Source organism: Equus quagga, chromosome 2 (genome assembly GCF_021613505.1).
Source record: "Equus quagga isolate Etosha38 chromosome 2, UCLA_HA_Equagga_1.0, whole genome shotgun sequence".
NCBI lineage: Eukaryota > Metazoa > Chordata > Mammalia > Perissodactyla > Equidae > Equus > Equus quagga.
The window spans coordinates 119,035,958-119,059,463 of NC_060268.1; the positions used below are offsets into that span (position 1 = coordinate 119,035,958).

Consider the following 23,506-nt stretch of genomic DNA (forward strand, 5'->3'; position numbering starts at 1 on the left):
AGACAGCTTAACTCCAAACACAATCAGGCCCCACTGATTCACAGAATCCTCGAGCACTGGAGTAAGTGGGGGACCCATTTTAGAGATGGACAAACTAAAGACCAGAACCGTTTTGTGCCAGACACATCCAAGGAGTTCCAGGGAAGCCCTGCAGCCCAGTCAAGAAGGGCTGGGAGAAAAGGCTGACAACCCTCAGCTTTGGCCCTCGTCTCTACCTGGCTGCCTGACCACGGCAGTGTGGCTTCGGCATCACGGCATCCGGGGTCTGGTGTTACCTTTCCATGTCTGGCAGCAGAGTGATGGACAGGGGCTCTTCTCCTCACACCCCCTGAAGTACTGGTTTGACACCAACAGGCCTCCTCACCCTGCTCGTCCTGAGTATACAGGGAGAGAGACAGGACACATGTGTGCGGCCAGGGCAGCAGACAGCAGTCCACTCCCTCCCATCTCTGTCCCTGATGCCAGGCTAATCTCGGTGGCCTCTTGGGCCACTTAAGCACGTCCCGGGATGCCTGATTTATCAGAGCCGGCTGTCTTCCCCACCCTGCAGCACTCCAACAAGCCAGCCAACTCCTCCTAGTGAGATTTAAAAAAAATTTTAAACTCTATATAAGTTTTGTTTCTTCTGGGCCCCGGGGGCCTTGTGTTGTCATCTCTTTCCTCCTGGTGAGAAAAGCAGAAAGCCATGGCCTTCCTGTGCAGCCCCCAGGCAGGGTGATGGAGAGAAGCTGTTGGGGGTATTTTTAGCTGGGCCTGCTGGCCCTCACAGTGTCCTCCTTGCTGTGCCGTGCCTGGCTTCAGGGAACTATCTCACACAGCCGGCCAGCAACCACTTCCAAAGCCACTCTCTGACCCCCGCCTGAATTCTTTCCTGATTATGAATTGCTCAGCAGATCTCTGAGCAACGCTTGGAGCCATTTTATGAGCGAGCACCTCCTCACTCCCCACCCCCGTGTCCCCTTCAGTGTGCAAGGCTGGATGTTTTGCTTAAAATGGACAGAGGCGGCCTAGAAATAGAGTTTAAAGCAGTGAAGAGCCCTAGTGATCATTTATCTTGTGTGCCCCAAACCTCAGGCCTCTCCTATGCCCTTCATGATGCTTGGTCCAGCTGAGTCCTATCTGTATGATGCTGAATTAATATTTACTTTTACTTCATCTCACTGTTTTTAGCTCCAATAAATCTGGACTTGTCCAAAGCAAGCATATCTGTGAAATATTAGGTTTGATATGCTAGTTATATATTTCTAATACACCTTAATGAGTATATGACTAATAAAACAAAAATATATTCTTTCAAGTACGATCTAATTCTAGAATCGTGTCAGAGGTTACCAGAGTTACGCAGGCCAAGCTTTGGCAAACTCACTATTGTTTTTCAACCCACTCCCTGTACAGAAGGAGAAAGAGACTCATGAGGAGAGGCAGGCAGCAGACAGAATCTGTCAGCAAACAAGGCCAAGGGAGGTGAGTGGTCAAAGGTACGGTGTGCTCTCAGGACTGTCCTTTCTCCCAAGCACTGGGCAAGACCATGTCTTTCCCCAAATGTGAACTTCACTGTAAGAATCTAGGTGGATGGGCACAAGGCCTTCTGAGGAATTTGGTCCCAGGATCAGGTGTCTCAATGGAGGGCTGCAGGCCATGCAGAGGCCCAGGGTCCAAGATAGCATCTATTCTCTGCATTCTTTAAGGCCGCTGGTTCACCTCTGCCCCTTTCCATTGGGCTCCCACAGGCTGGAGCTGGTCAGCAGAGGCTAAAGCATAATCCCCTCTCTGGTTAGCTGTGGAACCCCTGAGCTCCACGACCTCGGCTCCTGTGGGCTCTTGGGATGGCCTCTTGTGCTGTCTGGGCCTGGGTCTCCCTGGGCATGCCTTGAGGAGTAGACCTTGCCGATCCTGGAGGCCCTGTCTTGCAGCTCTTGGGCTTCACTGAGCCTCTCTGTCCTCTCCCACTCTGCCCAGAGGTTGGAGACCCCGGCGGAGCCCCTGGCCCTGTGCCCTGGCTGCCCACCCCTCCTGCAGAGAACAGGATGTGAGTGTCAGAAGGTGAAGGAGAGTGTGGGGTCGGGGTGGGGAGTGGCCTGGGGACGCGACTTCCTGAAGCCAGATCGGTTTACCACAGTCAGTTGGGCCCAGGACCGCACAGCTGTGAGTTATAAATGTCCCTGTCAGAGCCCGAGCTGAGAGGCCCTGCTGCCAGTGGAGGCTCCAGGGCCCACGGCGCCCACTATTCTGGGGGCCTCCAAAGGCAAGGGCCCATCCTGCAGGAGGCCCTCCCCCAGGGTCCAGCCCTCAAGATCTCTGGGCTCTCTTGACTGCTCTCTCCAAAATGCCTGATGCGAAAGGGTCTAATACCGCCTCCCTCTGCCTACTCCTCACCCTTCCAGGTGCGGATTTTGCGGTTGTACCTACCTCAAGAGCTCTCAGAGGGCAGGGGTTGTCCTGGGCCTCCACTTGGCAGTAAACTGGGGCTTGGCACCCAGCCAGCCACCCTGGTGACAGCCTCAGGGGCAACTGTTTCAACTCAGCAACCTGCTTCCCACGGCCCCAACCGCCCCTTGTGCCTGCCCACCAGGGCACACACGGGTGGGGGCAAGGGAACCTCCAGCCTGTAGTGCAGGGGCACTGGGCCCAGGGCGCAGGCTTCTGCACTGTGCATCCGGGCTCTTCTTCAGGAGACCCTCCCTGAGGGTCCCATTCTCCCTGCCTGCTCTCCTCAGGGCTCCTCAGCCTGGGCTGTGGGGTGTGGACCACAGTCTGGGGTGCTCGGAGTGAGTCTGCACATACACGGCTGTCTACAGGGTGAGAAGTTAGGTCCCTCCAGTCCTGAGGCCTGGTCCATCCTCCTGCTGGGACCACAATGTGGGCAGCTCGGGGCCAGGCCTCAGATAAAGTATGGTAACAGAAATAAGTAGGGGGTGGTCTAGGGTTGCAGGACCCAAAGCATATACTATTTTGGAGGTCCTCTTTAGATACATATATAAAATTACAAATACATATGTAGCATAAGAAAAGAGATGACAACAAATTCCTAGGGCCTTAGGAATCTAGGCCCCTTTAAAAATTTACCAGAAATGCTTACACAGAAACGCTCCCGCTGGCAACCTGCTGCCCTTCCCAACCTAGAACACAGCTGCCAGCAAAACTCCCACGGTGCAGGGGAGGGGCCTGGAGGCTGAAGCTTCATGAGTTTCCCAGTAAGTCCACCTCTAATCAGTAATAGTGGTGAAACTGATGATAATAATATCTAACATTGCTAGACACTTATCTTGTAGCATTCTAAGTACTTTATGTGAATTAATTCATTTAATCTCACCACAACCTATGAGGTAGGTACTATACCCATTTTAACAGATAAGGACACAGAAAGGTTAAGAAAACAACCCAAGGTCACACAGCTAGGATGTGACCCCAGATAGCCTGGCGTTGGTGCCATTATGAGCCCTCAACCACTGCTCTTTGGAGGGACCAAGAGTTTTCCTTCCCTCAAGGCTCCAACAACAGCAGTGACCTAGGGCCAACACTGAGTTAAGCCGCCTCTGATTAAGCCGTTCGTTCTTCCACGAAGATGCTTAAGGGCCCAGCCCCAAGATCTTGGCAGTAAACAGGCCTTCTGCTTGACTTGCTCTGCCTTGGGGCATGCTGGCGTTCTCTCTATGGGCAGAAGTGGGCACCATCTTGACTTCCTGGGACTGAGGGGTATCCTAGAGATAGGTTGGGCCTGCCCCAAAGAGACTGTGGGGGCTCAGGATTTGCTGAAAGTCACACAGCACGCTGTCCAACGCCCTCATCTTACAGATAAGGAAAAGGTGGCTTGGAGAGAAGTGACTTCCTGGGAGTCACCCAGCAGGCAGTGACCCCACACAAGGTCGGAGGCTGGTCTCTGTGTGGTGGGGCAGGGCGCCTGCAGCCTGAGGGTGGCCATGGCCGGGCCTGGCGGATGGGCTGGCCAGGCGGAAGGAGGAGGCCCCTGCCTTTTGGCGTCCTCGGACCAGGGCCTTTGTTCTCTGTCTTCGTTTTCCATCTGCCTGCGCCCCTGCAGCCTTCCAGGCTTCCCCCAATTGTGTGCAGAGCAATAAAAGGGCAGATGAGCAGGAGATCCCTGGCAGCAGAGGAGTCACCTCGCACAGACACAGTGGCGGCAGGTAGGTGGCCAAGAGGGTTCCTGAGCCGGAATTGGGCTCACCACCAGCTGCGCTGAGCGCTTCTCTGAGGGGTGCTTCACACACGGCTCTCGGGATCCTCTCAGCAACACTGGGAGGAAAGCACAACCATCTCCCATGTTACAGAGGAGGAAACTGAGGCTCCAGAAGGCGGCAGCCAGGACTGGAACCCTGCCCAACCTTTCTGGTTGCCCGGGTGACACCTGGCTGAGTCAAAGCCTTTTATGTCTAGACCTGGCCATTTTCAGACTGTCCATGAAGAAAGAGAGCAGAAGGCTAGCCAGGGTCTTGCCCACCAATGCCTGGGGAGCTGGTCGGCCAGGGAGTCCCCAAGAAGTCACACATCTGGTCACTTGGTATGAAATGAAGCAGAGTTTGACTACTTGGCCTCTCTGAAACAGAGTCCCATTTAAACTGCCTCAGGGCCAATGACCCCTCTGTGGTGGACTAATGCCTATGGCCTGCAGGGCCAGGGAGAAGGGCACAATCCACGGGCACTGACGCCTGGCATGGGCTGCGGCAGTGGTGGCCTGCAGGCCACGGACTGGCCCACCCTGTCCTCAGGTCCCTGCTGCTGACCCTGGCCTCACCCGTCTGGCCTCCTGATCTAATGTTCTCAGACCCTCCCTGAATGTGTCCCCATCTTCAGTTACTAGATACTTTAAGCCACATCCATGCTCCACCTAAATTATTTATGTATTGTTATCTAAATCACGTTGAATCAATCACTTTCCTTTTACTTGGCCTCACCTAAAGCAATATTGTCTGCGAAATCATGAGTTTGACATATTAATTACATATTTTTTGAATTCACATGAAAATAAATACGTAATGTTAAGATTTGAAATTCAAACCCTCGCACATGTCCTGGTGGTCCACGTATGCAAGGCCCTGGGCTGGAGACAGGCCAGTCCTGGGGAAGCCAGCCTCGGCTCCAGAGCAAGCCCTGGTAAGTGTGGTCCAGGGGCTGGATGGGGAAGCGAGAGGAGGCAGAGGTTTCCAGAAGGGCACAAAGGAGGTTTGGTTTGGCCGTGGGCTCAGACCAGGCCACCTCCTTCCTCCACTCAGGCTGGAGTTGAGTCCTGCTATTTCTCCAGCTGCAGATAAAGCCATCTTCCTGCAAATTCTTCCTGACAATAGCATGATACAGCAGGAGGAGCACTGGATGGGGACCCTGGGTCAGGGGTTTGTCTCTACTACTGTCTTACTGACAGCTGCTGGAACATTCCAAGCCTCAGTTTCTCCATCTGCACAGAAACAGTGAATGAGCCAAAGGGTCTTCCCAGCTCTATCAGTCAGCTGCAGCCTCCCTGAACCACAGTCGTGTGTGGTGCTCCTAGTGATCCTGGGTCTCAGACACACCCTCTAACCACCTCTGTGGACCTCCCTTAACCCATTCCTCCCACACCTCATGGGGGGCTTCAAGTGGCATCTGGGATGTGAAGGGGAGACAGGACCGTCCTGTGTGACAGCTATAAAATTAGATAATCAGCTAATCACAGGCAAATTAGCATCCCATCTTTACATAGAACAAATACAGTATTTACGTAAAAGTTGTTAGGAGTTTCTCTCTTTTTAATTAGCAGAAATAAATGCAAAATGAATGGTAATTAGGCAGCTGATGGAATCGGTAGCACAATTATGCCTGCAGCAGTGCCCCAGTCCTTAACCGCCGCATGCTCTGAGAAATCAGAGGAGCATATTTATACAGTTTATTTATAAAGCAAAGTTAGCAGGAACAGAGGGGTGAGGCCTGGGCACTGGTCGGGGAGGGGTCTTGGCTGCTGGGACTGAGCCCTGGGAGGAGAGGGCGCTCAGTACCCAGGGAATGGGGGGTGCTTAGCGTTGGGCAGTGAAAGTGCACCACCAAGGCCCCCAGGTGTCTATTTCAGGCCCTGCACGTGTCACTGGGAATAGCCTCACTGGCAGGAACTAGGCTGGAATGGTGTGGAGGGGCTGGGAGCAGCTGTTCTGTGCACTCCTGTCTGCCTTTTTCCTTCTCCTGGTCCCTACTTCTCTCTTCTTTGCTGGTCCTATTCCTTCACTGAGTACTTCTCTGTGCTGTACCCTAAGGTATATCCTTCCAGAATATTCTTCCTTTCCTCCAGGAACTCAAGGGTAACCAGTTCCAGGAATAATGTACCTAAACACAGGGATTAAGTTCCAGACCAGCAGAGCACCATTGGGAATATAGAGGCAGGAGTCCTGAGAGGAGGCAGCCCAGAGGAATAGACAAGAGTTGGCTTTTGAAGGGTGCATAGGAGTTTTCTGAGAAGGTGGGAAGCAGCAAAAGGAGCTGCATGTGCAAAGGTAGGGAGGTGGGAATAGCATCCTGCGACTGCAGAAAAGAATGCATCAGGAGTGTGGCAGCTGGAGAAATAAGCAGGGCCTCACTGTGATGGGTCTTGGATGCCAGTCTAAGGGTTTGGACTTGATCCTAGAAGCTGTGGAAAGGTCTGAATTGAAGGAGTGGGGCAGCCCCTTCCCACTCACAGTTCTTTTTTTAGCTTCCCCTCTCCCACCCCCAGAGCCAGGGAGAGGGCCAGGTCGACAGGCCATTAGAGGCAGCTGGTCCAGCTCAGCAGAGCAAGCATGGAACAGGAGTCTAACCTGATTACCAGGGACAGGAGAGTTGTCTGCAGAGGAGGGAGGGAGGGTAGGTGACTGCTCTGAGGGCGAAGGGAAGGGAGGGGCATGCTAGGTGGCTCTTGGGTCTCCAGAGTGGGGGCCTGTCTTCCCTAGAACAGAGCCCCCTGTCCTGCCCTTCAACTCTGACTGATAGGGAAGGGGCAAGGGGTGACAGCACTGCCAAAGGGGCCTCGACCCCTCCCAGGCTAACAGCCCACTCCACTAGCGCCTTGGGCTGTGACCTTGAAGAGCCACTCCCAACTCCAGGCCACACATCCTTGTCTCTAAAACAAAGGATTGGACTAGAATCGGGGAGAGACAGTGACGGGCTCAGCCCACAGCCCGTTCCTGGACAGGCATACGGGCATGGGCTTACTAAAACCTGAGGGGCTTTCAGGGATTTAGGTGGGGCAGGCGCTCTCCAGTTTGTCACAGTCCCTGCTGCTCTCTTCTGCCTTACCGCAGCCCAGTTCACAGGCTTGTGCGGCAAGCTGCAGGCAGCTGAGTTGAGACCCCTGCAGGATGACCACCTAGGCCCATCCAGCTGACAACCCGGGCTCAGCAGACAGAATGCCCAGGACTGGGTAAAGGGCCGGCAAAATGGTGGTAGTAAGAGGAGAGAGATGGGACCGGAGCACCTTTGGCCACGGAGAAGCAGCAGCCCCTCCCTCCAGTGACTGCCCTTGACTCAGGCTACCCGTCTCTAAATTGGGAGCAATCATACCTGCCCGCCCAAGCTCTGGGGTCATTAGAAAGCTCAGATAAGCCCGTGCTCCTGGCAGGGCTCTGAAAGGCAACGTCTGGCAGTGGTTTAACTGTGACTTTGAACACAGAGCTCCAAAGGATTTCACAAAGGGAAGCTTCCCCCTCCCCGGTGCGGATGGCTCTCTAACCTCCCTTTAAAAAGGGAGCAACCACGCAGCCCCATGGAGGTCTGGAACAGTGCCTGAGCTGCCATCTGCGGCACTCTCAGGACCCGCTCTGAGCTTGTAAGGGAAGACGAAGATCACACCGCACCACTTCTCTGCTCTGTAAGTTGCGCTCCTGCCTTTGGTCAAAATCAATAAAAATCTCCACTAGGATTGTTTCACCAGCACAAGGGGCTGGGCCCTTTGCGATGACATTCCACCTCTGGCGGGCACTGAGGATCTCCCTCCACACAACCTCAGCGCACTGCAGGCAGGAGGGACACGCGGGGTGGGGGTGGGGATGGGGTCGTGACAGCGGACAGTGCAGGGGGGATGAGAAAGGGCCACACAGAGCTGCTAAATGCCTCTCCAAAGACAAGCTGGTGCTATTCATCAGCTGGTTTTCAGGGCTGTGAGAAATCAATGGCTTTTGTGCTGTAAACTCATCACTAGAACAGGAAAACCCTGCAATGGAATTGATTTATTTAAATATAATAACACAGTTTCACAGAGAACCATGGGGATGGGGAAAGGACCCCAGCAAGCAGTGAGACTGCTCAGAGAACCAGAAGAGGCACCAGCCTTAAAAACCTTCCAACATGGCAGTCCAGCCCTAGTGCCACCCCAGCTCTCCCCACCGCCCACCGCCTTCCCCAAACCCTGGCATCGAAGAAGCCAGAGTGGGCACATGCTGTCACCCAGGGCAAGGCAGCTCAGGCCCAGTCTCAGAAATACCCCTCAGCAGCCTGCAGATGGCCCAGAGGCCTGGCTGGTCACTGCTGTGTTGTTCTCGCAGGTGACTCTGGCTTGATGAGCATCAGCTTAACCCGACAAGCTCTTATTAGGCACCTCTGTGTTCTAGGCACCTGTGAGGGGCTGCGGGGGGAAACACAATAAATCCTGGCCCCAGCTCTGAAGGTAGGCCATGGGGACTGGGCAGATAAGGCAGGTGTACAGGTGACAACATGAGGCCAGGGAGGCCTGGGCTTCCCGGGGTCTTAGGAGACATGGGAGGGGAGTGCTGGGGCAGGACGAAGGACAGAGAGGGGACAGTGAGGGGGCAGAAGTAGAAGGTCCATTCAAATAACCAGGAGGAGCCCATTTGGAAGGCAGGACCCTCCTCTCATGGGCATGGTACCTGCCTGCCCTAGGATGATGATGATGATGAGAGCTGACTCTACTGATCCTTGAAATGTTCCAGGACCCTGCAAACATTGAACATGTATCACTTCATTGAATCCCACCATCCTGTGAGGAGGGACTGTTATTACCCACATTCCACAAATGATACCCCTGAGGCTCAGAGAAGTTGAGTGACTGCCTGAGGTCACACAGCCAGCAAGTGATGGAGCTAGGATCAGACCCCAGAGCCTGTGTACTAACCACTGCACCTCCTGTCCTCAAGGGACTTGGCCTCCATGTGAGCTGGTAAGACACGGCTCCTGCCTTCCTCCCCTCCAGGAGCTGGGGCGTGAGATGCACTGGGAAGTTCAAGGGGGAGTCTGAGGAATGGCATGGAGGGGGCGCTGCATTGGGCTGGCATCCGGGTCACAGGTCCTGCAGCCTGGGTGAGGCTGGAGCACTGGGTGCAGAGCTAGCCTGGCACTCAGGGTGCCCTGATACCTCACACGAGACCTCTTCCACCTCCCCCAGAGGGCGGGGGTCCTAGGGAGGAAAGGGGCAGGCCAGATCCTGGAAGATCTGTCTAGGCGAAGAAGCCCCCAGGCAGGGAGAGAAGGCAGGACAGACTCTGAGGGTGGGGATGGCAGACTGAAGCCTTTGGGAACAGACCGGAAGCTCTGACTAGCCTCACTGAGCTCAAGAAGGACCTTAATGTCAGCCTGGGAATTTGGATTTTATTCCTGGTGACACTGGGCAGCCAGGGAGGGCAGTGAGGGCTGGGAAGGGTTCAGTCACTTAGAGGCAGGTGAGACCTGAACACCAGCAGAGGGTGGGGGCGCTGAGAGGGACACAGATCCAGAGATGGTAAGGAGGTTGAATCAACCGTTGGGTGCAGCGGTGAGTGAGAAGGAGGTGTCAAGGACGACCCATGCATCTCCCCCAGACGTCCGGGGTTTGGACGCCCAGCTTCACTGAACCTGCAGCCGCCTAAGTCAATACGAATTGACCAGGACCCCAAGGAGCACCAGGCCCCTCCCCCCAGGAAGCCCTGACTTGGGGGAGGGCACTGCTGGCCGGCAGGCCGCCACTAACTCCACTATGTCCCCCTGCTGACCTTTCTCCTTTGTCAGCAGTGCTCTCCATCAATGCCCCGGAAGGGCCAGTGCAGTCTCTCCCACTCTGGGGGCAGGCGCTCGCTCTGCCTCCCTTCTTTTAGGGAGAAGCTTCTCAAGCATCTCTAGAAAGCAGGAGCAGAGGGGCCAAAGCCCTCAGTACGAACGGGGAGACTGAGGCTTGGGGAGGGCCAGCCCAGGACCCACCAGGCGTGACCCATGCCCCTCCTGCTGGCAGAGGCGGGGGAGGAGAGAAGAGGAAGCTGGATGGGGAGACTGCAGCCAGGCCATGGGGGATAGGCAAGGACGATCTGGCTAGAAAAGGGATCTATGAGGTGTGGGAAGGGGGTCTAGCAGGGGCAGGACAGGCCTGAGCCCAGAGTGCACCAACCCCAGAGCCAAGGAAGAGGTCCAGGGAGTCCAGTGGGCTTAGGAGTGGCGTGGAGAATTTGAAGGGGCTAGCATGGTCAACTGTCCTGGTGGGCCTAGAACTGAGAAGTTTCTGGGATGTGGAAATTTCACTGCTAAAACCAGAACAGTCTCAGGCAAACCCAAATAGTTGGTCACCCTAGGATGTCTGAATCTTAATTCTGGTTTTCAGTTCTACCACTTTCAGACTGTGTGTGATCTCTCTGTGCCTCAGGTTCCTCATCTGGAACACAGAACTTATAAGAGCACCTTGAGTATGGTTGTATGAAGATTAAATAATGTCTGTGAAGTGCTTAGCCTCTGACACTAATCAGTCAACAAACGGCAGGCGGCCGCTGTTATTAGTACCCACTGCTGTGACTAGTCTTACTACACGAGGACCAGCTAACAGACACTGAGCACTCGCCCTGGGCCAGAACCCTTTCTCAGCACTGTACATATGTTGCTAATTTAATCTCACAATGCTCATGGGGTAGGGGCCATTATTATTCCAATTTTCAGATGAGGAAACCAAGACACGGAGGGGCTAAGCCACTGGCCGGGTTCTCACAGCGGGCAAGCACAGAACCCAGAAAACCACTTCCATTGCCATTGGGCTGACCCCACAGCCAGGGATATGTAGGCCAACGTTAACACAATTATGGTCATACTGACCCAGGGCAAGAACTGACAAACATACAGGCAGGCAGGTGTGGCAGGCCACTGTGGAGGTGCACAGGAATGGGCAAGGGACCCTTGTTTTTGGGGAGACCGAGTCCCCCATCCTCAGCCTGGGTCTTTAAGACCTTCCCCTTCCAGTCCAAACACATGAACCAAATGGATGAGGTGTCCAGGCTGTATTTACACAGCAAGAGAAAGGAAGCACAGGGGTGCTCAGGCCTCCTGGCCCAGGATCCAGCTCTCCTGAGGGCCCAGTACCTCATTTCATTCTTGCACCAACACTACAAGGTCAGTAATGATGCTCATTTCAGAGATGAGAATGCAGAGGCTCAGAAATGTGCTGAGGTCACAGGACTTGGTTTAAATGCGTCCAGCTCCAAAGTCTGGGCTCCTCTTGGCTGCTCATATGATGGGATGAAGACACAGGGTAAGGGCAGGAGGCCCTGGCTTATATGTCTGTGTTGGGCATGGCCGGGACTTGAGGTGAGCCCTAGATAACCCTGAGGAGGAGGGCACAGTCTCCCTTCCCTTAGAGTACAGGTGGCCCAGGAGAAACCCTGGTAGCTCAGGGAAGGGGCTCAAGTACCCAAGGCAGGGTGGCCAGCCTGGCAGGGTACTGCACATGGGGAGAAAAGAGGGATGGGGACTGGACTTCAGTCAGGGGCCCATCTCCCCAATACCTGGGGGACAGGCAGGCCTTGCAAAGACCCCTCTTCAGTCTCAGGAGCTGAGTGTGCAATGCCATCCTGCGCCTACCCCTAGGAAGTCCTCAGCAGAAGGAGCTGCATGCTCACAAAGCAGTTAGCTTTCAGCACCCAGGACAAAGGTCGTGGAGGCGGACAGGCAGGCGCTGGCTGGGCAGGGGCCCTGGGAAGCTGGGCCCAGTTATTTTTAGCATTTTGATTCAAGAGGGTGGAGGCCCTCCTCCCTACCAGGTAAATGTCAGTGCCACCGGTGGACTCAGCCAATTAAAGTAGCTGGAGCCAAGGAGGAGAGACAGCGACTCAGGGCCTCTGCCCTCCAGCTCTTTACCCCACCCCGGGGGCTCTCTTCCTCCATCTGCTCTTCTAAAGCCCTGGCCCGTCTGCCCTGTGACCTTGAACAGGAAACAGTGGCTCGGTCCCCAAAGGAGCTCGACCAGGGGCCTGGATTCCTGGGTGAGTCCTGCCTTGGCCACGTCACCCCAGCCAAGTCTCATGCCTTCTCTTCTCTGATTCTAGTCTCCTCCTCTGGAAAATGGGCCCCCACTAAGCCTACCTGATATTTTAAGGGTGACAAGAGCCAGGGGGCAAGAAGAGACTTTGAATGAGGGCGGCTTGCCCTTCCTGCTGTGGGGTGGTTGCTCTTATTCCAGAAAAGAATTGTGGGCTTCCCAGGCAAGACCTTGGGCCAGGCTGGAGCTGCTGGGCCCTGAGCTGGCTGCGGTGCAAACTGCCGGGGTGATTTACGCAATCCTGGGGACTGGGAGTCCAAGAGCCTGTGGCTATCACTCTGCTGATAGGCGAGGGTGAGAGAGAGGCCACTGTGGGTCAGTGGAGGTCCAGCAAACACACCCTGGGCTGAGCCCAGGGCTACGGGGAGGGGCTACCCTGGGGGTGGCGCCAGGCACCCACAGTAGATCACAGGCCTGGCACTGGCACACATGGCTCACAGGGTCACCTCCTCTCCATCAGGCTCTGAACTGGCCTAAAGCCTTGCGGAGGGCCACCTACTCCCCTCAAAGAGGGAAGGAGGTACTTGGTCACAGGAAGGAAAGGGGAAGCCCATCTCTCAGTCCACCCCCCAACCTCTCAGCCCTGGAGTCCACTCTGGGCCCTTAGCCCATAGGTGGGTCTGCCCCAGGGGACCTAATCCCCCATCCTCTCGGGCTGGTGGAGGCTCCTAGCAAACTCCAGGAGTCTGAGGTCAATTCTCCCCAGCCAGAGAGCAGCCCTGGGTCCAGCAGCAGTGTCCTTTACCAGCTGCCCACCAACTCCTATGGGAGCCTGGGATCCTGGCACTTGTTAACACCCTCCCCAAAAGCAGATTCTTCCACTGAGGCACCGCCCTGAAGTAATGATGCCTGAAGCTCCAGGGAGATCTGAGAGAAACTGAGGCACAGAAGTGGGGCAGTGATCTGCTCAGGGACATTTAGCAAGTTAGAAGCAAAGTACAAACTTCCTCATTCTTCTGTCATCTGGCCTCTAGGGGGCATCTCCACCTTCATTTTCTTCACTGCCCAGTTGCAGCCCTCCAGCCAGCCCCACTGATCTGCCCTCAGTGTGCCTGCCTCAGGGCCTTGGCCCAGCTGGTCCCTTCACTTGGAATGCTTTGTTTGCAGTCCTGCTCATTCTCCAGGGCCCAGCTGGAGCTCCATCTCCTCCAGGAAGCCCTCCCTGACCCTTGAGTCCCTCAGAGCTCCCAAACACTTGACCTAGGTACCAGAGACGCTGTCTTGAATCCAGCAGGCCACTAGGCACCCTGCTATGGCTCGGCAAAGTGGGCTGATGAGGGACAGGGGTGGTCCCTGGTTTCCTGAGTTCACTTTGCTTCCTCCCTACCTTGCATCTTGTCAGCTTTCAAACTGGGCTCTAATTCCACAGCATTCTCTCTGCCCTAGCCCCTGGGCCTGCAATCTCCAGGCTCTCTGGGTAAACAGGAGGGAGGAGAAGCCGGGGTGTAGCACACCTTGGCAGGAGGTGGTGATTACAGAAGGCGGAATACAAACAAGGCTTCACAGAGCCAGGTCGCAGGCCCTACGCCGTTCTCAGTCTCAGTTCTGGGTGGACTGCCACAGACCCCCAGAACTTCCCCAGCCCTACTCTCCACGTCCCCTGTCCCTCAGGGGTGGTCCTGCCTTTCTGCAAACACCCTACCCCAGGCTGGATCAGCACCACTGTTGTAGGTCTGGGGTCCTGCCAGTGTCTACACTGGCCATGTATCCAAAAAAAGGTTAGGGTGGCAGTGAGCTCAGCTGAAAGCCTGGAGTACCAGCTGGGCTACTTTTGGGTGTATTTTCCTATCTCTGAGCCTCAGTTTCCCCATCTGTACATGAGGGGTTGGGCCAGATGATTTCTAAAGACCATTCCTCCCCCGGGTGGCCAGGACACTATGACTCAAATAATGATGCCACTCTTACAGCCCCTCCCAGTTTCTGCTCCCTGACTGCAAGGTCCCCAAGGCTTTGGACTTGGGACACAAGACATGGGCATGGCTGTCCTCACCCTAAATGTGTGGCTCATGGACCAGAGGGAGACAACTCCAGAATTCAGCGAGAGCCGTGTGAGCAAACACCGGCAGGAGGAAGAAGTACCCGTGGTGAATAACACCCAAGGAATCCTTCATGGTGTAGTTGACCCAATCCTGGCTTGTCCTTGGACAGCCAAGGTCAGGGGTCCCTGGGGTGCATATGCAGCTCCACACACCTACGCGGGTGATCACACACAATCAGTGAGGCTCCCACTGGACTCTGGGCCAGCCAGAGGGGGGCCTAGACCCAGACCTGCCCCTCTTGGGGAGGATGCCTCCTGCCTGGCCTACAGGCCTCCTGCACCTGCCATGACGACGCTGTGTGACCCCGGGCTGGTCTCTGGGCCGCTCTGTCCCTACCACACCTCCGAACAGGTTCGTCCATGTCTCCCTTGCAGCCCCACCCCTGGGCTGAGGTCAGACCCATGTCAGGAAGGGGTACAGTTGGTAGCTCCATGCTGGGCAGCTTCCCATTTCAGCATTTTAGAAGACGGCCTTTGCACCCTCGTAAAGAGCTCCAGCCCCTGGCCCAGGAGAGGCCACAGAGGTGCCTGGGTTGCTGAAGAGGGCCAGGTGGAGCCTAGAGGTCTGGCCAGCTGGAGCAGACAAGCCTCCAGCCCAGCTCCTCCCTGCTGCCACAGTCTCGGGGTGAGCAGCAAGGCTCAGGCTGGACCACACCTCACATTTGCCCCAGCTTGTGGGCTGAAGCCAGCCCTTCCTCCTGGCCTTCACAGAGGAGTTGCAGCTGCTCCATAGCCCTTTTGGCTCCCCACTCTCTGCAGGATCAAGGTCAAACTCTGTGGCTCAGCCTTCAAGGCCCTCAGGAGCTGCCTCAGCACCTGCTTCCAGTTGTGGCTAAAAGAATCTTCCTCTCCAGTTGGACTCCCTTACCCACTCCATCACGTTGTGCAGAGACCCCAGGAAGACCCCACTCCTCCACTCCTCCTTGTAGGGATCCAGTCCCCTCCTCCAGGCAGTCTCCCCTGGCTGCCTCCTCCAGCATCAGGGAAGAACGGCTCCTCCCAATTCCTGCTGCCTCCACCTGCTGAGGGCACCCACCTAGCACACTCTGCACTGTGGACTCCGTGACCTCCACCTGAGCCTGGGGCTGTGCTCACTCAGATCCTCAAATGCAGATTCACTGCTGGATGCCAGGGCTAGCCTCGTGCTGGAGCTGATGAAGTGAGTGGATCACCCAGCACACATACACACGCCTACCAGGGACAGTTGGACATAGTGGAAAAAACACATATTATGGTGTCAGATAAAATTGGGCTGAGTCTCTGCTGCCCTGATGCCGAGGTCACCGATAGCCCTGTGACCCTGATACATTTCTTAACTTCTCTGTGCTTTAAGTTTCCGCATCCATACAGTGGGATAATTCTAGCTTCACTGGGTTGTCAAGGCCCTTGAGAACACCGCAGTTTGTGACCCTTGCCCTGTCCCAGCCCTCAGATTTTACAGACCAATGAATAACAGCTCAGAGAAGAACAGCAACTTGTCTAAGTTCATGCAACAGGTCTGCAGCAGGACTGAGGCTTGAGTGTAAGTCCTGCTCAGAGGGCCTGCCAGGACAGCAGCTCCACCCTGCTGGCCCAGGGGGCGTCCCACCTCAGGCAGGAATGACCAGTAAGCTGTAGACTGTTTCCAGCTCCAGGCTGGGGTAGGGGTTGCAGGGTCAGGGCAGGCTACAGAGGCAACAAATTCCAGGCAGGGAGAGGGGGTGTGCATTCTCAGCTGGCTGCTGAAGACTGACAGACACACCACATGGGGACCCTGGAATCCCAGCTCTGCATGGCCACACCAGGCCTGTTGGGAGCTGGGCTTGGCATTCAAGGTCTTTGCAGCCAGCCCCAAACCTGCCTTGCACTTTGTAACCCTGGAAGTCTGGGGACTGACAGCTGATGGCATATATGCTGGGAGCATGAAGCCACAAACCAAGGGCTGGCCAGGGAGCATGGCCGTCACCCCACGCCCCTCCCCACAGCACTTTGATCAACAGCTGTTTAGAATCGCCTCATATGAAACCCAAATCCAGCCCAAACCCAATCCTTGCCATCCCCCTACATGCTTTCTTAAATGACAATCCAGCTGTGTCCCTCCCCTGTGTGCCCACAGGCCTCAGGGTCAGCTCCATCACTCACCTCTGTCCACTCGCCTGCCAGCAAACCCACAGGCTATGGACCACTGGCGTAGAGACCTGGCGCCAGGCAGTGCAGCAGGGACTCACATGGCTAACATCATTGAATTCTTCACGTCTCAGTGAGGTAGGGTCTACTATTACCCCTACGTTACAGATGACGAAATGAGGCACAGAAAGGTTAAGCCACTAATCTGAAGTCTCAAAGACAGAGTGGCAGAGCCGGAAAACCCCAAAGCCTAGGCAGAGTCTATAACCTTAATCAAGTTAGTGCCGTCTGCATTTATCCCCTAAAGGTGGACAGATGCCTTTTCTAAAGTGCCAGCCACAGGGGACAGCTGTCATGCCCCCAACGAGATGCCCTCTCACTGTGTCCAGGCTTTGCTGGCTGTTACGGGCCAAGATCAGCTCAGGCCTTTTCACCCCTGCCTGATGTGGGACTCGCCCGGGCCCTGGCTCCAGTCTGCCTGGCTGTGGGAACTGGGCCGAGGCACCCACAGGGAGGAGCCAGGTTGGGGCCTCGTCTACTCTGGCTGGCGGGACCACTGGTTCCACTAGGCCCTCTTCAGCAACCCAGGCCCCTCTGGCGCCTCTCCTGGGCCAGGGGCTGGAGCTCTTCATCGGGAAGGAAAAGCCAGCCTTCCAAAATGCTGCAATGTGAAGCTTCCCCAGAACAAAGCCCAGGTGCTGCTCTCTGCTGCCACCGTCTGCACCCCTGCCTGATGTGGGCCTGACCTCAGCCCAGGAGCTGGAGGGCGCACTGCACCTCTGAGCCTCTGTTTTCCCATCTGGCAAGTGAGAAGAGGACCGTTCAAGTGCTTGCTCAATAGTCTGATGGTGTGTGAAAGAGCTTTGCACACTGTGAAGAACTCTACAGTGCAAGAGGTCATTGTAGCTACTGGAGGGGTCACAAGGTAAAGGCCAGGAGGGAGGAGCTGGGGTCAGAGAAGGCTTCATGGCATCCGACCCGCAGGAGTAAGTGTGCCAAGCAGAGCTGGGTGGGTAAGGGGCAATGAGGAAGGAGATTCTGCAAATAAAACACAAAATAGATCCCCATCCCCCCGTCCCAGTGGATTTGGAAAAGCACAAAACAACAGGCCACCAAAGGCCAAGGAATCCTTAAAACACCACTGCCTGACAGAAGGCTCTGTAATCCCACCCTAACTGAATCCACTGTCCTGGGCTACTGGGGACAAGCTGGATACTGGCACTGCTGAGCGGCCTGCTGCTGGGGGGAGGGCAATCTCTCTCCCCTTCGCAGACCACATCCACAGGGGTGATGGCAGACTTGTCCAAGGTTGCTGGCCCGGAAGTAACTGGTGGAGCCTGCCCAAGAACTCAGTTCTTTGCATTTAATCCCAGAATCATTTCACTTACTCTAGGCAGGGCTGGCTTCATGGGCAGTTGCACAGGGCCCCAAGCTTAGAGGGACCCCATGCTTGGTTTGATGCTCTGCTGCCACTGTCTTGAAATCCTTAATAATTCACAAACAATGGGCCCTGCATTTTTGTTTTGCACTGGGCCCCGCAAATTATGACTGAGGGTTGGGAGAATCCTCTGGGCCTTGTATGCATATCCATACTTCTAGATGAGAACATCATACCTGTGTCTAACTATAATGCCTCCCAATCTTCCCATCCCCTTGCCAACTTCATCCTCCATCTTGCCAGGCTCTCCCACCCACTCACTGCTCCTGTTTCCTCACCATGCTACTCACTTTTGGGTCATCTTCTGCAGAGTGCATCTCTGAACCCTGTCCACCCCACTGTTATGGGGCATGCTGCATCTGCTAGGATATTTGCTTCTTCCCCAGAGCATAGAATAGGGCAAGTCCCTTCCCTCTGCATCCCAGGGCCTGGTGTCAGGCCTGGCATAAAGGAAGTGCTTAACTCAAGCTTGGGAAACTGAACTTGGGAGGCAGAGGGGAAGACAGCTTTATCTAACCAACATACCCTTCCTCTAGAAGGGGCCCTAGGTGGCACCTCAGGGACCCTCGAAGCCAGGCCTAGTTCATGTCACATCACATCTACAAATAAGTCACAACTCCCGGCAACCAGCAACCACTGTCACCTTGTAAAAGCCTCTTCTCTTTGCCTGGAGTTGGGATAGGACCCAGCACTTCTGAGGACACCCATGATCGCCTTGATCCCCACCCCCAAGAAGAGGTCAGCAAAAGGGGTCAAGGCAAGGGGCAGAACAGTCCAAGGGTTAGGGGCTGGCACACTGGAGCCATACAGACCAAGAATTGAGTCCCATGGGGGCTCAGCCAGCTGTGTGACCTTGGGCAAGTTACTTCCCGACACAAGGCTCAGTCTCCTCACCTGTACAATGGGGATGGCAGCACCTACCTCACAGGGTTGTTGTGAAGATGAAGCGAGTTAATAACTACATGGTACCTGGACAGTACCTGGCATACAGTTAAGTGCTCAGAACGTTTGAAGATATTATATCCTTATTTTCATGTCTTGGATGAGAGAACTGAGGCCCTCAGCAGTGGAGGGACAGGGCCGCCAAGGCTACACTGGAAGTTGGCAGCAGAATAAACCCAAATGCCGAGACCCAGGCCAGAGCACCCCTCTGTCCCTTTATTTGGTTCCTTGAGAGGAGAAGGACAAGGAAGAAGTGGAAACTGTGAAATAAGCCCCTTCCCCTCATCCCTCAGTGATGACAGCCCAGCTCCCGGGGCTCTATGCCCCGGAACAGCACCAGCCGCTTAGGATGGACCTCACACCAGCAGACACACAGAGCCATGGGCCCCTCCTGCTTACCTGCTAAGGCCTCTGCTGACACCAGGACTTGAGGCTACAGTGTCAGGAAAAAGTGGCCACGGTGGGAAGGAGGCGGCGGCCCCAGTGGTCCAACTGGGCCAAGCACAGCCACTGCCAGTCCTGCAGGAGAGAGGAGAGGGCACAGTGAGCTCCAAGCCTGACCCTGTGGGCGGCACCCCTGTCCCGACCTCTAGGCCCTGCCTGCCCACCTCCTGGAAGGCCAGACTGGCCCACCCAAGTGAAACCATCCTTGAAACTGGATGCTAGCTCCCAACCCCCAATAAAAGCGCATCTCCTGAACTTCATGTTCAAGGCCCCAGAAGCAGCTCCAGCAGTGAGGTCAGCCCATCTGCACCCCATTCCACAGCAGCACCCTTGGCCAGGGGACATGTCAGGTGCTCTGCTGGGAGCCCTTCCCTTTTCTCCCACTTCTCTGCCTTTCAAAGCCCCACTAGCCTGCGAGGCTGTGCTCAGATGCCTCCATGGAACCCTCTCTGGCCTGCCTCTCCTTTCTTTGTCCACCCCCCAGAGGCTTTGGGCCTAGCTGACTGTGTCTCCTCCAGTTTTCTATAAGCTGGTCTCCTCCCTGGGTGGACCTCCTGGACTCAGGAATGAGGTCTAGTTTATCTCCCTATCCTGAGGCTAGCAAGGCCACAGAGACTGCCGGATGGATGAACGAACGAATGAATGACTGACGATGGTGCAATGAAGGAGTTCAGCAAACAAGCTGAACAAAACTGGCCCACTGATGTGTGCCCTGAAATCAGGAAGCCTGCTGAGACCTCTCAGGGCCTCCTTGTGCCCTTACCCTGTTGGATTCCAGAACAAAGAGCTCAAGTAGGTGAAAGGAAAGAGATGTGGTGAGAGGAAAGAGACGTGGTGAGGTCGATACTCTTCTCTGTCACTTTACAAATGAGGACACTGAGGCCCTGATAGGAGAAGGGTTTCCTTCCATGCTCCCACAGCATGGGGGCAGCCAGGCTGGAAGTAAGACCAAGTCTCCTGGCCTTGCCTACTGCCTGGAGCTCTCGGATGGAGGCGGCCATGGCAGGCCCCCTAGCTCCTGCATCCTTATATGTCAGCTCATGCAGGCACCCAGCTCCCCTGACTGTTAGGGATCAGGCTATCCAGTCCGATGGCGCTATTGCCCAAGTTTGGAGGCCTGAGAATTGGGGCAGGCAGAGAAGGGACATTCCAGGGAGCCCCAGGGTCAGTGCTACCCTTCCAAGCCCATTTTCGGCTGGCGGGCCTTTCTAAAACCCCACTGACCACCTCACTCCCCCTCCCCCAACAAAGCCCTCTGGGCCTTCCAAACATAGCTGGAGGGGCAGGGGCTGGTCACCACCTTGGAGAAGAGTTTGCAAGTATCTCCTACCCTGTGGTCCATCAACAACCCAGAGACTCTCCTTCCACAGAAATGTGTGCATGGGTCACCCAAAGACATGGACGAGGACGTTTACAGCGCTGCTATTCACGACGGCCAAAACATGAAAGCTTCCCAAAGGGCCGTCAGCTACGGAGTGGGGACATTGTTGTAGCCATACGACAGAACAGCACACAGCAATGAGAACGAATTGCAACTATATCCAACAATACAGATAAATCTTACAAACGCAGTGTTGCCCAAAAAAGCCACACAAAGAACACAGTTAGAGGGTCTATTTAGATAAAGGTCAAGAACAGGCAAAACTACTTGATGCTTGTGGTTGTCTTAAAAACAGCCACAGATCCTTTGCAGCTGACTCCCATCAAGAGGTGGCATCTGCTCTCCATCTACCCTCTCCATCCGCGGAGTCTGAGATGGCCTTGAGACTTGTTTCAACCAATAGGATTCGGTGAAGGTGGCATTTTGTGACATACAGAGACTAGGCCTTAAGAGGTCCTGCCATTTCTGGCCTTGGCCCTTCTGGAATGCTGCCTGGCCATGGAAAGAATCTCCCTTAGGAGGGAGAACTGAGGCCACCCAGGCAACAGCCAGCAACAACTGCTAAATGTGACTGAGGCCACCTTCGACCTTCTGGTCCAGCCAGCCCTTCAGGGGACTGGAGTCACATGAGCCCAAGGGAAACCAGCAGAGGACTGCCTGGACAAACCACAGAATGATGAGACATAATAAATAGTGGTTGTATTAAGCCACTAAGTTTTGGGGTGTTTCTTGGGCAGTGATAGATAACTGACAGTATGCTGTTGGAAGTCAAGATGGTCACTTTCCTTGCGGGGAATAGTGACTAGAAGGGGGCACATGGTAGGTTCTAGGGGCTCTGGAATGTTTCGTTTCTCGGTCTGTGTGGTGGTTACATGAATGTGTGCATTTGTGACAATCTGTCAAGCTACACAGTTAGGATATGTACACTTTTCTACATGGATGTAATACTCATAAAAGCTAAAAACAAACAAACCCTCTGTGGCTCTGCGCTCAGGTGTGCCAGATCCAGCCACGCCGTGGCCTACCCTCTATCTAGCCCTGGCACCTGCCCTGCTGACTCCACCTCACTCTCCTCTGTACTCACAGTGCCACCTCACACCTCTGCGCCTGGGGTGCCCTTCCCCTTCCTAATGTGCTTCAAGCCTGAGGGTAGGCGGCACCTCCTGCTGGAAGCCTTCCCTGACTGCCCCAGGACTTGCCCACCTCTCTCACATACCGCTCTCTCTGGGGCTGGGTCTTCCTGAGCAGGGGGTTAAGTCTTTCCCTTCTGTCTCCCCAGCTCTCAGAGCTCTCTAAGCAGGGGCCCTGGAAGGGTTAGGTGGCAGCCCTCTTCCTCTTACCCGAAGGTCGAGACCCCCACTGTGGTGTTGTCATGATCAGGACAGGCTTTGGGGCCTGAAGGGACATGGGGAGACTGGAGATCACAAGATGGGTCATATGCCAGCACCTCTCAGGACCAAGGCTTCTACCACATAGACCAAGGGCAGGGCTGAACTTAGGGGTGCAAAGGGTCTACAGAATAGGGGAGGACTCAAGGGCCCCTGTTTTGCAGTAGACAATGATACCTATGAAATGTGTACTACTCCTTCTCTCTTAATTATCTATCAAAATAAAATAGCAAGCCCCACTGGCAGTCAGTGCTATGTCTCTGCTGAAACAATGCAAATTGCCAGGCAAAGCAAAGGAAGAGTCATAATGTCAGACAGATGGGGCATCAGATCTGCTAAAAACCCTTCAATGTGTTGACTTGTTTCCATCAGCGCTGAGTGAGAAGGAGGAATTCCCTCCTGCCTCCCCCCCCTAGCCCTCAGGTGGCTGGGGTGGGGTCTCAGCTGACCCCCAGTGCCAGGACCTCAGTCCTGGATATCCCTCTCTGGACCCCTTGCCCCATCTTTGCAGTTCCAGCTCTGTCTTCAATGGATGTGTGACCCTGGGGGAGCCCCTCTGGCCTCAGTTCCCCCACTGTCACACCAGAGATCTGGCTCAGTCACAATCTCTAATGAGTCACATTTTTCTCTCCTGGGGGAGGACTGGCCCGACAGGCCGAGGTGGCTCTGAGGCCCAGGTCTCTTTCTGCCTCCCTCAGGTCTCCACTGTGCTGGTGATGGTGATGTGCCCACCGCAGGCTACCACAGGCAGGCCACAGTACCATGTCAGCTGCCTGCTCCTGGGAAGGGGCACCAAGGCCTGGAGGGGAGGGTCCCTCCCCATGTCTGGGCTATCCTGGCGGCATTTTCTCTGGTATCCAGAGGCTTTTGCTAAGAAAGGAAGCTCTTTCCCCAACAGAGAGACACAGATAAGCTGCAGGGTGGCCAGGATGGGAGGCAGCAGGGCACTAGGTCCCAGGAGAGACGGTCGGTCCAGTAGCAGAGGTAACTCCACAGGAAGAGCACATGAGGGCTGCTGGGTGGGTCCCGCTAACATCAGAAGGAAGTCTAGACTCGAGCACACCTTCCACAGATAGGTGTGCTCTCTCACAGAGTAGTGAGTGGCCCGTCCCCAGACGGAGTAGACGGAGCCGCCGCGTGGCGCTGAGGTGCTGTAAGCATCAGAACTGGAGCTGGATTCCATATTTCTCAAACTCCCCTGATGATAAGAATCACCTGGGCTCATTGTTAGACCCACAGCTTCCCAGGCTTCTCTCCCGAGAATGGAAGCCAGTCGGCCTGGAAAGCAGCCCAGAAATTTAAATTTTTAACAAGTCTTCCCAGGTGATCCTTCGCATCTGGGAAGTTTGGGGAAGTACTGACAGATGACCTTCCAGGTCCCTTTGGGCCCTGAGATTAGTGATTCTGAGCTCCCCACTCCACACCACCCCCACCCATCTGGAAGACACGGCTGGCAGCAGACTAACTGCATCATTAAAATAAAAATGATTAAAAGATTTAGAAGGGGGCAAGATGTCAGGTCGGGGGGGGGGGGTGC

At 55.1% G+C, this 23,506-nt stretch overlaps 1 protein-coding gene across 7 annotated transcripts in view; it reads right to left on the bottom strand.

Annotated features, from left to right (window-relative positions):
* The window catches only part of ZMIZ1 (zinc finger MIZ-type containing 1), a 236,780-nt gene that overhangs the window by 169,605 nt on the left and 43,669 nt on the right, over positions 1-23,506 (bottom strand). For all 7 annotated transcript variants that reach the window (XM_046654623.1, XM_046654622.1, XM_046654626.1 and 4 more), the window contains one exon: positions 19,156-19,275. Coding sequence is in view for 2 of the 7 variants with exons in the window: in XM_046654621.1 (XP_046510577.1) it covers positions 19,156-19,275 (120 nt within the window). In the remaining 5 variants the exon portion in view is untranslated. The remainder of the gene's footprint in view (positions 1-19,155; positions 19,276-23,506) is intronic.